The sequence below is a fragment of the Hyperolius riggenbachi genome, chromosome 8 (assembly GCF_040937935.1).
Source record: "Hyperolius riggenbachi isolate aHypRig1 chromosome 8, aHypRig1.pri, whole genome shotgun sequence".
Taxonomy (NCBI): Eukaryota; Metazoa; Chordata; class Amphibia; order Anura; family Hyperoliidae; genus Hyperolius; species Hyperolius riggenbachi.
Window position 1 is genome coordinate 235,224,253 of NC_090653.1, and position 15,930 is coordinate 235,240,182.

Consider the following 15,930-nt stretch of genomic DNA (forward strand, 5'->3'; position numbering starts at 1 on the left):
CATGGTGGCGTAGTGCTTAGCACTCTCGCCTTGAAACACTGGGTCCCCGCTTCGAATCCCAGCCAGGTCAACATCTGCAAGGAGTTTGTATGTTGTCCACAGACACTGATTTTGGCCCACATCCCAAAAACATACTGATAAGTTAATTGGCTCACCCCTAAATTGGCCCTATGATACATGCACTACACGATACATACATAGACATATGACTATGGTAGGGATTAGATAATGAGCCCCACTGAGGGACAGTTGGTGACAAGACAATATACTCTGTACAGAGTAATATGTTGGCGCTATATAAATACTTCAATAAATAAATAAATAGGGTCTCGATCTAGCATAGAACCAAGGCATATTGGCTTATGAGGGCTATAGAGGAGCACCTTCTATATTATAACCAAGGTGGCCAAGTTTTCGAGAAGATTTCGGTTTTGTCCTCCAGCCTGGCAATAATCTTAATCTTTTTGGACACCATGGCCGCACCTGTGAGGTGTCCAATAGGGAGGTGCAAACGTTTAAGGGATACTTTGATGTGCGTGCTGTAGAGGATACCGGTAGCCAGTGTTTTTAAAGCAACCAACGTATCTGTCCAGAGCATGTTCGAGATTCAAATTGAGCTCCCACTTGGAGTTCAGCAGGTGGGTGATTTTGATCAGAGTAAAGGATAGATATTAACCCCTAACAAAGTGGGTTATGAGACAGTGGGCCTAGGCGATTGACTGAACGTTTAAGCAGTATGAGTTCACAGTGGTTCCTTGTCTTCTCCTTTACAGGTCTTTTTTCCGCCCGCACCACCACTGTGACAGCAGTAAATATTCTTTGGATTTGGCTTCCAAAGTGGCCACCACTGCCTCTTCTGGAAAAAAATTCAATAGGAAGTAAAGGGTAGTGGTCCTACGCTCTTGCCTTCCCCATCACAGGAGTGATTGAGAGGATGGCACCAAACATTCTCGAACACTCGCTCTGTGGGGCCGGGAGATAGGAGGGGTTCTGAGTAATGAAGAGGAGGCCTGAGGAATATCAAGTCCCACTGGAGAGTTGAGAATAACGTTCTCCTTTCTACAGCAATTTATTATTGCTTGGAAATCTTTCTTTAATGGAAAAATATTGTATATATAGTATACATTTATGTTTATGTAGTTGCGTGTGACAGTTCATAAAATAACATAAATACAGTTCAAACAATAATGTATCTGTTTTTCATGTACAGGGCCTGGCCTGGCTTTTATTGCTTATCCACGGGCAGTGAGCCTGATGCCCGTGGCACCTCTCTGGTCCTCTCTGTTCTTCTTTATGCTGCTACTTCTCGGTCTGGACAGCCAGGTATTTATATATGTCTTATGCCACTTTTATTGGCTTACATGTCATAGAACAGGGTTTCTCAATTCAGTCCTCCAGTAACTCCCAACAGTCCATGTTTTGCATAAAACCACAAACATGCACAGGTGAGGCAATAAGTTCCTTAGCAGAGCTCATTAACTACCTCTATGCATTTCCACAAAACATGCACTGTTGGGGGTGCTTGAGAACCGAGTTGAGAAATTCTGCTACAAAGCACTAGTCAGCTACTGGTGGAGATGGTAGTTGGTCACCATGATTTCCTACTGGGGGGGGGGGGGGGGAGTCCTCACTGAACCAGGTTACCCATCAACCCTGCTAAGTGTGATGACATGGTGTCTTCCCAAAGCATTTGTCTTAATGTCAACATGCTATAGTTATAGCAGACCTTAGCTCTGCACCCAGACTTGGGGCAAGTAATCTTGTACTTTATGTATGTCGAAGATCCAGCAAAATGGGGACACGACCCATCATCCACCATCACCATCATCATCACCACTGCCATCTTCTTTATGAAATGCTTACATAACACAGCATTCTTTGTGTTTTCGGTCCTCCAAATATAACAAGAATAACATAAACAATATATAACAAGAATAACTTGAACATTTTGAGAAGATCCTGAGTTAGGGGCTGACTCATCCACCTTCATCAAAAATAGGAGTGCATCAGTGATGCCATTGTGCTGTTTTATATCGCACACAATGTTGTGCAGTCTGTTTATGCTACTGTTCACCCATCATATTCTTGCTCTGACATCATACTGGTATATAATATAAAGAGTAACTTCCTCCACATACATGCGCTTTCCAGGCTACGACTCTTAGTAGTTGAACCATTTCCAAACAGCGGTAATTGAAATCTAAACCCTGTTTATGTCTGCTTATTCCTGCCAGGGTGTAGATTTCAATTACTGCTCACCACGGACCTGCCACTACCGCTGATTGCACCGCTCTCTTGTCATTGCAGGCCATTAGCTCTGCCGTCGCTATGACAGCAAAGTTCCATGAGCCGGTCAGGAGCCAATTTAATTGGCTCCTGTCCTTGTGATCACTGTGAGTCAATCACATTGGCTCACAATGATCACAGGGGCAGCAGCCATTGAATGAATCGGCTGTCATGTCGACAGCAGAGTGAGTGGGCTTGAACAGCGGATCCATGTAGTGAGACGTCTGTAAGTCCTGTTTTTTGGTACCAGCATTCTCTGGTCCTTAATGGGCTGGTACGCAAGTGGTTATGTTTTCAATCTAATATTTCCTTTCTCTTGTACCGAAGGAGATCATGCACTGGAGAAGTAGTCCCATTAATACAAGTTCACATTACTCTGTGGGCAAATAGGATACACAAGGAGGGAGGGCCCTGCCAAAGGCTTACAATCTAAAGGGAGGGGGGTGGTGACACGGTATTGGCAGGTGGGGAGGCCTGAACCAGCATTAACTCAGTGCACTACATATTATTAGCGTTTTGGGGCTCCCCCCCAGGATTAGTGGCACACTAACCTTTGCACCCACTTCTTTATGCTTGCAAAAATTAGCTCCCTATGGTGCCGATGTTCTGATTGGATTGCTGCTGTCCCTTCGGTAGCGGCCAGGAAAGTGTTCTTGGAACTAGTGATGTACATACTGTATATTGCAATTTGTACAGTACTGAGAATAGCTTTATATCTCATTACAGTTTGTGGGTGTGGAGGGATTCATTACCGCCATCCTGGACTTGCTCCCAGCCCGCTACTATTTCCGTTACCAGAGAGAGGTGGCTGTGGCCATATGCTGTACACTTATGTTCTTCATAGATCTCTCCATGCTGACTGAGGTGAGTGCTTACCTGGACCAGCTTCACAATGTATTAAAGCAATGATACTAAGCAGATGGGGGGAAGTTCAATACATCCTTCCTGCCTGTGCTAAAGCCAAAGCGAACAGGTGTGTTAGTTATACAGGCCAGTGATAGCAGGTTAGATGCAGGAGTCCACTGAGTACAATTAATGTCAACTTGTTAAAAGAACTTCTTGGAAATGTGGGTTCTATGTAACTATTACAAGAGTAAAATATTGGTAATTTTTACCAATAAGTTAATATCACCAATCTGGACCAATTCTCAGTTGAAACCTCCCTCTATTGATGCCTAACTAATAACCGCCCCCAACCACTGCCTAACCCTAAAGTACTACCCCCTTCCCTACTGATACCTAACTATGACCTCTGACCCCCGCCACAATTCCTGCCAATATACATGCTGCCATAGGCATAGGCACCCATGCTAATAGCCACGATTAGTGGCTGTATCTGGATATGGGCATTGGAAGCACCCAATAAAATAGTGGCCTCTCTGCTTACCACCTAGATCAGGCTTTCTCAACCAGGGTTCCCTGGAACCCCAGGGTTCCTTGAGGACTCTGCAGGGGTTCCTTTGCATTTTACCCCATCGTGGGGGAAGTATAATAGAGCACACTATAATAGGTGGTACTGTAACAAGAAGCACTAAATTGGGGGGTCAGGAGACAGTATAATGAGTGGCAGTGAAATAGGGAGTAGTGAAATAAACAGCCACACCTACTTTTAAAGACCATGCCTCCTGAAAAATAAATGTAGGGGTTCCTCGAGACCAAAAAATTGTTTGCAGGGGTTCCCTGAGATCCAAAAGTTATTTACAGGGTTCCTCCAAGGTAAAAAGGTTGAGAAAGGCTGGTCTAGATGTTCCAGGAGTGCAAACCTATGACTTAAGCACCGGATAATATTCAATAAATAAACAAACAAGTCTAATGTGTCGGACTCATTTGTTTCACTAGGTTCTCCTTATCTGCTTTTAGAAACTGTTTAAAAAACAGACACAGTTGTAGGTCTTAATTGAGCAATCTTTCGAGAACTGCTGTTTATTTCTAGTCACATAATGACTATCAGCAGTAGACCTAGTGATTGAGGTCTACCACGTGAGTTGAATATCTCAGCTGAACTTCTGTAGTATTTCCCCCAGATTCTAGGAAAACAACACGAGGAGGAAGTGGGAGGGCTTATTGTATGAGTTTTTCACATAACATTGCACGTACGTCTCTCTTTCTCTCCCCAGGGTGGGATGTATGTATTCCAGCTGTTTGACTATTACTCCGCCAGTGGAATGACCCTCCTGTGGCAGACATTTTGGCAGTGCGTGGTCATTGCCTGGGTGTACGGTAAGCCAGCAGGCCTCCTGCCAAGGATTGCTAATCTAACATTTGAGATGTGTAGTGAATTAACACTTTGTTGTTGCAGAAGATGAAATTAAATTGTAAAGCCTGAATCTAGACAGTCCGTCCTTTTTTATTTTTTTAAGCAATTAACTAATTGCAAGCTGGCCACATACACTATGGTCCAATGTCATAATGTACTTAATAGAAGTTTATCGGTGCAACAATCAAAAATATTTAATGTGAAATAAAAATTAAAATTTTACAATATTATGTAAATTTTAGGATAAAATGGGATCTTATATGCCATGCTGACAATTTTTACGATTTGTGTGCAGTTCTTCTAAGCTTTAAAGGAAATCAGAAGGGGGGGGGGGATCAGTTTAATTTACCTGGGACTTCTTGCAGCCCCCTGGAGTCATCCTGAGCCCACGCTGTCCTTCCGAGTCCCTTCAGCCAGCAGCAGCGACCCCCACAAAGCTGGCCTGCCACGTACCCCCTCACCGCATCCCGACTACAGGAGCACGATCAGGGCGTGCACAGCTCGGGGCTGCGCATGCGCAACAACCTCCGACTGGCCAGCTTTGAGGGGATCGCCGCTGCTTGCTGGAGGGTCTCAGAAAGATGGCGCAAGCAAAGCATGACTCCAGGGGGCTACAAGAAGCCCCAAGTTAAACTTATTTTTTTAGGCTTTAGTAACCCCTTAAAGTTAACCTGAAGCATGATTTGTAATAAAGGTTATATACCTACCTCATTAGTAGGAAGCATTTGGGTAGTCCAGAGGTTCCCCCATATTCCTCAAGCCCACCAATCTAGCACTGGGTCCTCCTAAGCATATCTGACACGGGATATTTAGATATGCTCTTGTGGCCATGCTCTCGTCTGTGTACGAGCGCTACTCTACTGCACATGCCTGAGCACGGGCTACATATGTCCAGTAGCACAAAGCCACTCGTGCAGACGGGTTAATTATGCATGCTTACACAGAAATGGTTATTGACACACTCCCATTGTCTTGTTTTTGGGGGAGTTTGCAAGAATCACTCACTGCTGCCTTTATGTGGGCGGGACTTGCCTGCTTGGGGGTGCAGTTCAGTTCACTGAAATGAATCAACTTTATGTATATTGTAAAGAGGACAAAGAAGACAAATGTAGCAGGCATATGACAGATCCCTAAAGAATTGGAAGTGGTGGTATAGTCGGGCTTAAATGCAGGATGGCTGTACGGGGGGTCAGGGTGATATACCAGGTAGCTGTGCTGGCAGAAGAGGGGTTAACGGAAGTATAGAGGGGCTTAAATGCAGGATGGCTGTACAGGGGTGACATACCAGGTAGCTGTGCTGGCAGAAGAGGGGTTAACGGAAGTATAGAGGGGCTTAAATGGAGGATGGCTGTACAGGGGTGACATACCAGGTGGCTGTGCTGGCAGAAGAGGGGTAATGTGGCTGGCTGCTGTGCATGGGCCCCGAGGTGCACATTTTAGATGGGGGGTGACCCGGGGGTCCGGTGCTTGGCCCTCTGAGATGGATTAAGATGTAATGGGGCCCTAGGTAAGGTAGATTTGGGGCCCCCTTGTGTTGTTTTTTTTTTGGTAAGCTGAAGTGGAAAGGCCCCTTGACACTCACTAGGCCCCAGGCACCTGCCTGGGTTGCCTGGTGGATGATCCTGCTCTGTCGGCCCTATACAGCTGCTCCATAGATTTTTTTTTTAATAGATTTCAAGGTGAAATCTCTCTTAATAATCTATTAGCAGTGTGTGGCAGTAATGCTGGGAATACACGGTTCGTTTTTGCCTTCGTTTAAACCTTCGTTTCGATTGTGCCTTTTGTCCTTTTCGATCCCGAAATAATCGGTCATATAGTTAATATCACCACCCACGGTTTCGTTTTTTTTTTCGATTCTGATGGTTTCGTTTTTCCAATGATCGAAGGCTGCAAAGAAACGAAACGAAAATCCCTTTTTACAGGGACGGACTAGCATAAACGAATATATAATCGATCTGAACAGCCATCAAGCCTACCAATGGCTCGATTAGATGGATAAAGAGAGATAATATCAAACATGTTCGATCACTAGTCGTTCGTTTTTGGGGTCTATTAATCGAAACTATAATGAGATTATGACTATTTTCACATACGTTTTCAACACTCGATTCGTTTACCGAACGAATCGAAGGTTTAAACGAAGGCAAAAACGAACCGTGTATTCCCAGCATAAAAGATCCCTCTCTGATTTAGATTTCATCAGAGATTACAATTACGTGCCAGGTGTTCTTGCTGTTAGGCTAGGTGCACACTTAGCAGAAATGCAAGCGTTGCGGAAAACGCAGCGTTTTTGCAATAATGGGAGTCTATGGGTCATATAAAAATACGCATATGCGTTTTGTATGCTGCGTTTTTAAAAACGCTGGGTTTGTTCCACAATGTTCAAAAACACACATAATTGAAGTCAATGGGAACGAAATGTGTTGCGTTTTCCATGCGTTTTTTCAAAAAAATTGCTTTGTGATGTATTTCCGCTTCCTGTTGTCTTCCTAGTGATTTGCAGAAAATGCAATATAAAAACACATTGAAAACGCATACAAACTCACGCAAAAATGCATATACGGAAAAAACGCACATGAGGAAAAACGCAAACTTTCACGCTCTGTTATGTGTGCACCCAGCCTAAATCAGTCCTGGGGCTGGCTTCCTGCGCTTATCCCCACCACCTTGCTGAGAAACGCCAATTAGGGGGGAGGGGGAGCAGAACCATTCGCCAGAAGCCAGCGGACACAGAGCGCCAGGACTGATTGACAAGAAGACCCGTCAGGTGATTATAAGGTATAGGAGATAGAGGAATATGTCTTATACACTGGCTATCCGCTTTAAGCCTGTGCTGAGCTATAACTGGAAATAGCAAGCCAGAACTGAGTGGGGTTTATCTAGATGGCTAACTTTGATAGCTAGCAGTGAATGTGTCACACAGTTTCCAAAGAAAGTCACATGACTTCTTGCTGTCACCATATCCCGTGGAGGTTAATCAGCTGGCCATGTCATTATACCCAACCCTTAATTAATGAATCATAACACCGTATAAGGAGTAAATCACATTAGTAGCGACTTGTTTGGCAGCTATTTAAAATTAGAGGCAGGTTGTGAGAGGTTACAGCTAAAACTAGAATATCTGAATGAGAGGAGACCTCTACAGGTGACACACGGTGTTACACAGTACTGCACGTTCTAGTTTTCCATTGATTTCATATCACAAATGTAACTGCTTCACAAACATACCAACCAGTACATGAGAGCTAAACAGACAAAATAAAGGAATGGGTTTACAATAAATAAAACAAAACGCACCTCTAGACTAGTGCTGACTAGTTCAGCACTCCACCATTTCTTTTACCCCAAGCAGTGCTAGTTATGCCTAGGCAACAACAACAAAAACAGATAACATTTGTAAAGCACTTTTCTCCCATAGGACTCAAAGCGCATGAACAGGGTTCAGACCAATAATTGGTTAATTGGCAAATTGTGGTACAGAGGAAGAATTCTATAAGTCCGCAAATGCCAGGCTAAAGAGGTGGCTTTTCAGTCTGGATGTGAATAGCTCCAGGGAAGGGGCTGTCTTTACTGGGTGTGGTAGGGAATTCCAATGGGTAGAGGAAGTATGACATAAAGCTCTGGCTCCAAAAGTTTTGAGGTGCACTCTGGGGGCCTGATTCACAAAGCGGTGATAACTCAGTTATCACGCCTAAAAGACTTTAGGCGTGATAACCTTTGCACTAGCAAAGTTATCATCGCTTTGTGCTCTAACTCGCGCGAAGCTACCGTGCGTACGCGCACGCGCAAAGTCCCATAGGGCTTAATGGGCGCTTCGCGCGAAGCGCGGTGCGCTACGCATGTAAAACTTTGCACGCGGGAGTTCGCGCGAATTCCTTCAGATCACGCCTAAACTAAGTTTAGGCGTGATAAAGGGCTTTTCACAGGCGTGCAAAGTGTTTGCACCGCTTTGTGAATCAGGCCCTGGGAGTGAACGAGTTTATGGATCCTGCTGATCTAAGGTTGTGAGGGGTGTGGTGCAGTTTCAGCAAGTCCTTCATGTATCCAGAGCCCACATTGTGTAGGGATTTGAATGTCACCAGTCCACTCTTAAAGAGTATTCTCCATTTTACAGGTAGTCAGTGCAGTGAGCGAATAATCTGTGTAATGCGACAGTGGCGAGGCTGGTTTTTTAGCAGTGGTATACGAGCTAGAATCAACAGCCATACTACATCACATCACTTAAAGGACACCTGAAGTGAAATGGATTTGGAGGCTGCCATTTTATACAGTACCAGTTGCCTAGCATCCTGCTGATCTTTCATGCATTAGTGGTGTCTGATTCACACACCTGTAACAAGGTGTTGCAAATCCTGTCAAATTGAGTCAATCATCTGATCTGCATGGTTGTTCAGGGTCTATGGCTATTACTATTAGAGACAGAGGATCAGCAGGATAGCCAGGCAGTTTGCAATTTTTAAAAGGAAATAAATATGGCAGGCTCCGTATCGCTCTCACTTAAAGCGGACCTGAAGATATTTAAAAAAGAAAGAAAGCTTGCAGCCGACCTGTGCCCACTAAGTTACCAGACAATCCTCCGTTCCCCCCGCCACGGCTCACTTTCACTTCAGGCAGTTACCGTCCACAGCACCTGCACGGCCCTGGCCACGCACGTCCTCGATCACACCCCCAGATTTTCTCATACTGCGTCCGCGCTGCCCGTGCTCCTAGCCGCGAGAGCATGTACGAGGATGCACACAGCCAGGGCCACACAGGCACAGTGGACGTCAACTTAGAAGTTACCAGGTCCTCTTTAAGGTGTCCTTTAAAGCACCCTGTCCTCAAGGCCCACCAACAGTGCATGTTATGTGGAAATCCACAGAAGTAGTTAATCAGCTCTGCTGAGACACTAATTATCCCACCTGTGCATGTTTGTGGTTTTCTGCAAAACATGTACTGTTGGTGGGCCTTGAGGACAGAGTTTGGGAACTCTGCTTTAAAGGACAACTGAAATGAGAAGGATATGGAGGCTGCCATATTTATTTCCTTTTATACAATACCATATACCTGGCATCCATGCTAGCCTATTTTACGGCAGTAGTGTCTGAATCACACGAGAAACAAGCATGCAGCTAATCTTGTCAGATTTGACAATAATGTCAGACACGCGATCTGCTGCATGCTTGTTCAGGGTCTGTGGCTAAAAGTATTAGAGGCAGAGGATCAGCAGGGCTGCCAGGCAATCTGCATTGTTTAAAAGGAAATAAATATGGCAGCCTACATATCACTTCTACTTCAGGTGTTCTTTAAGGGCTGTGGATTGAATGTGTAAGATATTCATTTATGCCTGTTGAAGCTAGACATCCATATAGAACCTCAATGAATGTTGGCACTTTTATTAAAAAAAAATATATATAAAATAATAAAGTTTAAATGCTCAATGTCAAATACATAAAACATCCGTTTATAAATTTAAAAACACAAAGTGAATGAAATTGACCAAAAAGTGTAATTTCCCTTTAAGAAGACTGTAATATTAAGTAATAATACACAACAGCAGAAGCTCTTGGAGCTCCAGAAATCCCTTAAGAGTCTGTAGTTGTAGCATAAGCATCCACTGGCTGGCAGTATTCCAGCTCATGGGCTATAGGCTCAGCTCTCACTCTAAATATAGCCCTGTCCTTGGGTGCTGAACGCTCCCTCTGCTAGATCTGCTGCGCATTGCTTGTCTTTATAATGCATTCCCTGGCAGGCTGTCATTTTGTTTCGATATGTTGCATGCCATCGCTGCCCGTCCGATGACTTTGTGTGTTGTGTTCCCCCTTCAGGCGCCGACAGATTTATGGATGACATTGCACGGATGATTGGCTACCGCCCCTTCCCTTGGATGAAGTGGTGCTGGTCTGTGATCACACCCTTTGTCTGCATGGTAAGTCTGCACATTTTTCAAGAATTTTACAAAGTTGAAATAAAGAGCCAAACTTCTGATAAGTGTAACAGGAGTGTTTAAAGGGATACTGTAGGGGGGTCGGGGGAAAATGAGTTGAACTTACCCGGGGCTTCTAACGGTCCCCCGCAGACATCCTGCGCCCGCGCAGCCAGTCACCGATGCTCCGGCCCCGCCTTCTGTTCACTTCTGGAATTTCAGACTTTAAAGTCTGAAAACCACTGCACCTGAGTTGCCATGTCCTCAATCCTGCTGATGTCACCAGGAGTGAAAGCATAAGTCCAGTATGGTCTGTGCCTGCGCAGCACACTCCTGGTGACATCAGCAGGATCGAGGACATGGCAACGCAGGCGCAGTGGTTTTCAGAGTTTAAAGTCTGAAATTCCAAAAGTGAACTGGAGGCGGGGCCGGAGCATCGTGACTGGCTGCGCGGGCGCAGGATGTTTGCGGGGGACTGTTAGAAGCCCTGGGTAAGTTCAACTCATTTTGCCCCGACCCCCTACAGTATCCCTTTAAAGAAAACCTAAACTGATAAACCGATGAGTTAAACAAATGTATCTGTAATCCAACTCCTAAATATGACTTTCCTATAATCCCAGCTTTATTTAAAGCTTTAGTTTTATTAAAAGTTACACAGGTACGTTTAATGTTTTTATTGTCTCAAATGACACTGCCCTTTAATGGTCCATAGCTCTCATGTTGAACTGTTTACACTAGAAGTATTTCTTTACAATACAAGAGTTTTATGGCTTGCAATTATGGTGTCATTTACATACCTGAATTCTTAAAGAGACTCCGTAACAAAAATTGCATCCTGTTTTTTATCATCCTACAAGTTCCAAAAGCTATTCTAATCTGTTCTGGCTTACTGCAGCACGTTCTACTATCACCATCTCTGTAATAAATCAACTTATCTCTCTCTCTTGTCAGACTTGTCAGGCCTGTGTCTGGAAGGCTGCCAAGTTCTTCAGTGTTGTGGTTCTGTGATGCATCTCCCCCATCCAGGCCCCTCTCTGCACACTGCCTGTGTAATATTTAGATTAGTGCAGCTTCTCTCTGTTCTATTATCTTTTACAAGCTGGATAAATCCTCCTCTGAGCTGGCTGGGCTTTCACATACTGAGGAATTACAGACAGGCACAGCTGTCTGCACTCTGCAGGAAGAAATAGCCTGACACTTCAGTGGAAGATAGCTGCAGGGGGAATGACACACACAAATGATCTCTTGAGATTCAAAAGGAAGGGTGTATACAGCCTGCTTGTGTATGGATGTATTTTCTATGTGTGGACATACTGTACATCAACCTACTTCCTGTTTTGGTGGCCATTTTGTTTGTTTATAAACAAACTTTTTAAAACTGTTTTTAACCACTTTTAATGCGGCGAGGAGCGGCAAAATTGTGACAGAGGGTAATAGGAGATGTCCCCTAACGCACTGGTATGTTTACTTTTGTGCGATTTTAACAATACAGATTCTCTTTAATCCTTACAGTGAGAAAAAAAAGAAAGAGGAACACAATCTAGTTCTCTGTAGATTTAGAACTTTATATACACCTTTATCTCATCTGGTGACATGTCAGTTCAGGTACCCTTTAAAGAAATTTGAAGTGGAAGGAAAAGGTGCCATTGCTGCGTTGTTTTAAATATTTTCCTTGACAACCTGTTGTGCTGATACTCTTCCTTTGAGGCCAGATTAATAGGCTTGAAATCTAGAGATTTAAAGCAATCCTGAACTACTTGCTTTCATCTCAGCCTTGTTGTACATACCCAAATGACATGGTTTTACTAATGCACAGTCACCTAACCTTGCTAGACGGAACTACAGAATGTGTTGTGTATGTGCTGTACAGACCGCCATCTTGCTTTCTGAAAGTTCTGAAAATGTCAGTAATTGCATCTGACGCATCTTTTTAGACCTTATAAGCAGCTCATTTCTACCCCTGAAGCTGTGTGCACACTATGTTATCACTTTATTTTCTGGTTGAACTTGATAAATGTATGTCTTTTTTCAACCCGAATAACTATGTAACAGTCGTTCGTGATCATTTCAGAAAGTGTTGGTGTATGGACGCACTGCTCAGCTCTCTACCGAGCAGCCTGTTCTGCTTTATCAAAACTGGAGCAGGGTGGACGAGTGAGCTCTGCTGCAGCCTCAATATAAGTTCCTACATAAACAATAGCAGCCATGTACACACAGGCAGTGCAGTTTCTAGGCTAAAATGCACCCAGGGCGAGGGTGTAAAAATTGCGCCCCCCGAAGCAAGGTATGGGTGCCCGCAGTGTAGGTTAGCCAGGTCTAGTTTCACTCAGTATAGATTCCCCCAGAATAGGTACCCCAGTATAGGTAGCCAGCTATAGGTCCCCCCAGTATAGGTAGCCAGGCATAGGTGAGCCAGTATAGTTGCCTCCGGTATAGGTTAGCCAGGTAGGTGCCTCCAGCATAGGTAGCCAGGATAGTTGCCCACAGTATAGGTTAGATAGGCAGGCGTCCCCGTTATAAGTTAGATAGTTAGGTGCCCCCAGTACAGGTTAGCTAGGTGGGTGCCTCTAATATAGGTAGCCAGAATAGTTGCCCCCTGCATAGGTTAGATAGGTAGATGCCCCCAGTATAGGTTAGTTAGGTAGGTGCCTTCAATATAGGTAGCCAGTATAGTTGTCACCTGTATAGACTAGCTAGGTAGGTAGGTGCCCCCAATACAGGTTAGATAAGTTAATGCTCCCACTATAGGTTAGATAGGAAGGTGCCCCCCAGTATAGGTTAGATAGGTAGCTGCCCCCCAGTATAGAATAGGTAGGTGCCCCCCAGTATAGGTTAGATAGGTAGGTGCCCCCCAGTATATGTTAGATAGGTAGCTGCCCCCCAGTATAGGTTAGATTAGGTAGCTGCCCCCTCCGTATAGGTTAGATTAGGTAGCTGCCCCCCAGTTTAGATAGGTAGCTGCCCCCCAGTATAGGTTAGGTAGGTGCCCCCAGTATAGGTTAGATAGGTAGCTGCCCCCCAGTATAGGTTAGATAGGTAGCTGCCCCCCAGTATAGGTTAGATAGGTAGGTGCCCCCCAGTATTGGTTAGATAGGTAGGTGCCCCCCAGTATATGTTAGATAGGTAGGTGCCCCCCAGTATAGGTTAGATTAGGTAGCTGCCCCCTCAGTATAGGTTAGATTAGGTAGGTGCCTCCCAGTATAGGTTAGATTAGGTAGGTGCCCCCCAGTATAGGTTAGATTAGGTAGGTGCCCCCCAGTATAGGTTAGATAGGTAGGTGCCCCCCAGTATAGGTTAGATTAGGTAGGTGCCCCCCAGTATAGGTTAGATTAGGTAGGTGCCCCCCAGGATAGGTTAGATAGGTAGGTGCCCCCAGTATAGGTTAGATAGGTAGGTGCCCCCCAGTATAGGTTAGATAGGTATGTGCCCCCCAGTATAGGTTAGATTAGGTAGCTGCCCCCTCAGTATAGGTTAGATTAGGTAGCTGCCCCCCAGTATAGGTTAGATTAGGTAGGTGCCCCCCAGTATAGGTTAGATTAGGTAGGTGCCCCCCAGTATAGGTTAGATTAGATAGGTGCTCCCCAGTATAGGTTAGATTAGGTAGGTGCCCCCCAGTATAGGTTAGATTAGGTAGGTGCCCCCCAGTTTAGGTTAGATTAGGTAGCTGCCCCCCAGTATAGGTTAGATTAGGTATCTGCCCCCCAGTATAGGTTAGATTAGGTAGGTGCCCCCCAGTATAGGTTAGATTAGGTAGGTGCCCCCCAGGATAGGTTAGATAGGTAGGTGCCCCCCAGGATAGGTTAGATAGGTAGCTGCCCCAATATAGGTTAGGTAGGTGCCCCACATGATGGAGGGGGGAGCCGCAGCCGCGGGGAGGGCAGCCTGACCTCTCCCTCCCTCTCCCCGGGCCGCCCTCCATGCGATCCCTCCTCGGACGGAGTGCAGAGTAATGCGCAGGGAGGCGCTATAGAAAACTACTCACCTCGCTGGCTCCACGCGCTGCTCTCTCGCCGCCAGTCTCATCTCTCTGCCTACACGCTGATACACACGCTGCTAAACAGGAAGCAGCGTGTGTGTGTATCAGCGTGTAGGCAGAGAGAGGAGACTGGCGGCGAGAGAGCAGCGCGTGGAGCCAGCGAGGTGAGTAGTTTTCTATAGCGCTTCCCTGCGCATAATAACTCTGCACTCCGAGTCCGTCCAAGGGGGGATCGCATGGAGGGCGGCCCGGGGAGAGGGAGGGAGAGGTCGGGCTGCCCTCCCCGCGGCTGCGACTCCCCCCTCCATCACAGCGCCCCCCTCCCAGCAGCGCCCCGGGCGGCGGCACGCCCCGCACGGCCGTAGAAACGGCCATGCACACAGGGGTAATGTCTCCTGAACCAATATTTCATGATCCCACTCAATCCAATGTGCAAAAGAGGCTGGCATCACAAAAATAAAATATTAGCTCTTTATTGGTTTGTCATTAAAATGACAAATAAGTCAGCAAGTCATCAAAAAATTGGCAATTTTTTTTATTACTTGCTGACTTATATGTCATTTTAATGACAAATCAATAAAGAGCTAATATTTTTGTGGTGCCAGCCTCTTTTGCATATTGGACCGAGGGGTCCTGATGGTACTGGGATTCAAGGCTTGGGCACACAGCTATTTTTCCTTTTGCATGGATGCTCCTCCACCCTACTTTCTGACATGATCCGACTCAAGAAAGTCTAATAAAAAAAAGTGCTTCATTTTTACAATAATTATGTATAAATGATTCAGTCAGTGTTTTCCCATTGTAAAGTCTTTCCCTGATTTACATTCTGACATTTACCAAATGGTGACATTTTTTCTGCTTGCAGGTGATGTCAGTAGAAAGAGATGTTGCTTGCTATTTTGGCCCTTTGGGCCATCTGTAAACAGCTGTTATTTCCCACAATGCAATGAGGCTCACAGACAGTAAACAGTCAGGACCATGGTCCTGACATCACACTGTGGGAGGGTTTTCACCACAATATCAGCCATACAGAACCCCCTGATGATTCATTTGTGAAAAGGAAAATATTTCTCCTGGGAAAGGGGGTATCAGATACTGATTGGGATGAAGTTCTTGATCACAGTTTATCTTTAAGACAAAGATGGGGGACGGAAAAAGTCTTTATGTAACCCTACATTTGGTGTAAGTTCCCTCTTGTGCCATTCAGAAAGAGTCTGTAATACAAACCATTTTCCCAGGAGCATATGAGAGCTATCTTCTGAATTCAACCAAGCTACAGCAGGAAATAGCCATGGAGTTATTTTGTAACCAGTGTCTTGCATTCCTCCACACAGGCCATATTTATCTTCAACTTGGTGAACTACAAACCTCTGACGTACAATAAGACCTACACCTACCCGTGGTGGGGTGAAGCCATCGGCTGGTGCTTTGCTCTGTCGTCCATGCTGTGTGTTCCGGTGACCTTCATCTATAAACTCACACGTGCCAAGGGGACCCTGAAAGAAG

General features: G+C 45.2%; 1 protein-coding gene across 2 annotated transcripts in view; it reads left to right on the top strand.

Annotated features, from left to right (window-relative positions):
* The window catches only part of SLC6A8 (solute carrier family 6 member 8), a 134,740-nt gene that overhangs the window by 110,193 nt on the left and 8,617 nt on the right, over positions 1–15,930 (top strand). For both annotated transcript variants that reach the window (XM_068248352.1, XM_068248351.1), the window contains exons 8-12: positions 1,211–1,323; positions 3,013–3,150; positions 4,404–4,506; positions 10,351–10,451; positions 15,759–15,929. In XM_068248352.1, coding sequence (XP_068104453.1) covers positions 1,211–1,323; positions 3,013–3,150; positions 4,404–4,506; positions 10,351–10,451; positions 15,759–15,929 — 626 coding nt within the window. The remainder of the gene's footprint in view (positions 1–1,210; positions 1,324–3,012; positions 3,151–4,403; positions 4,507–10,350; positions 10,452–15,758; position 15,930) is intronic.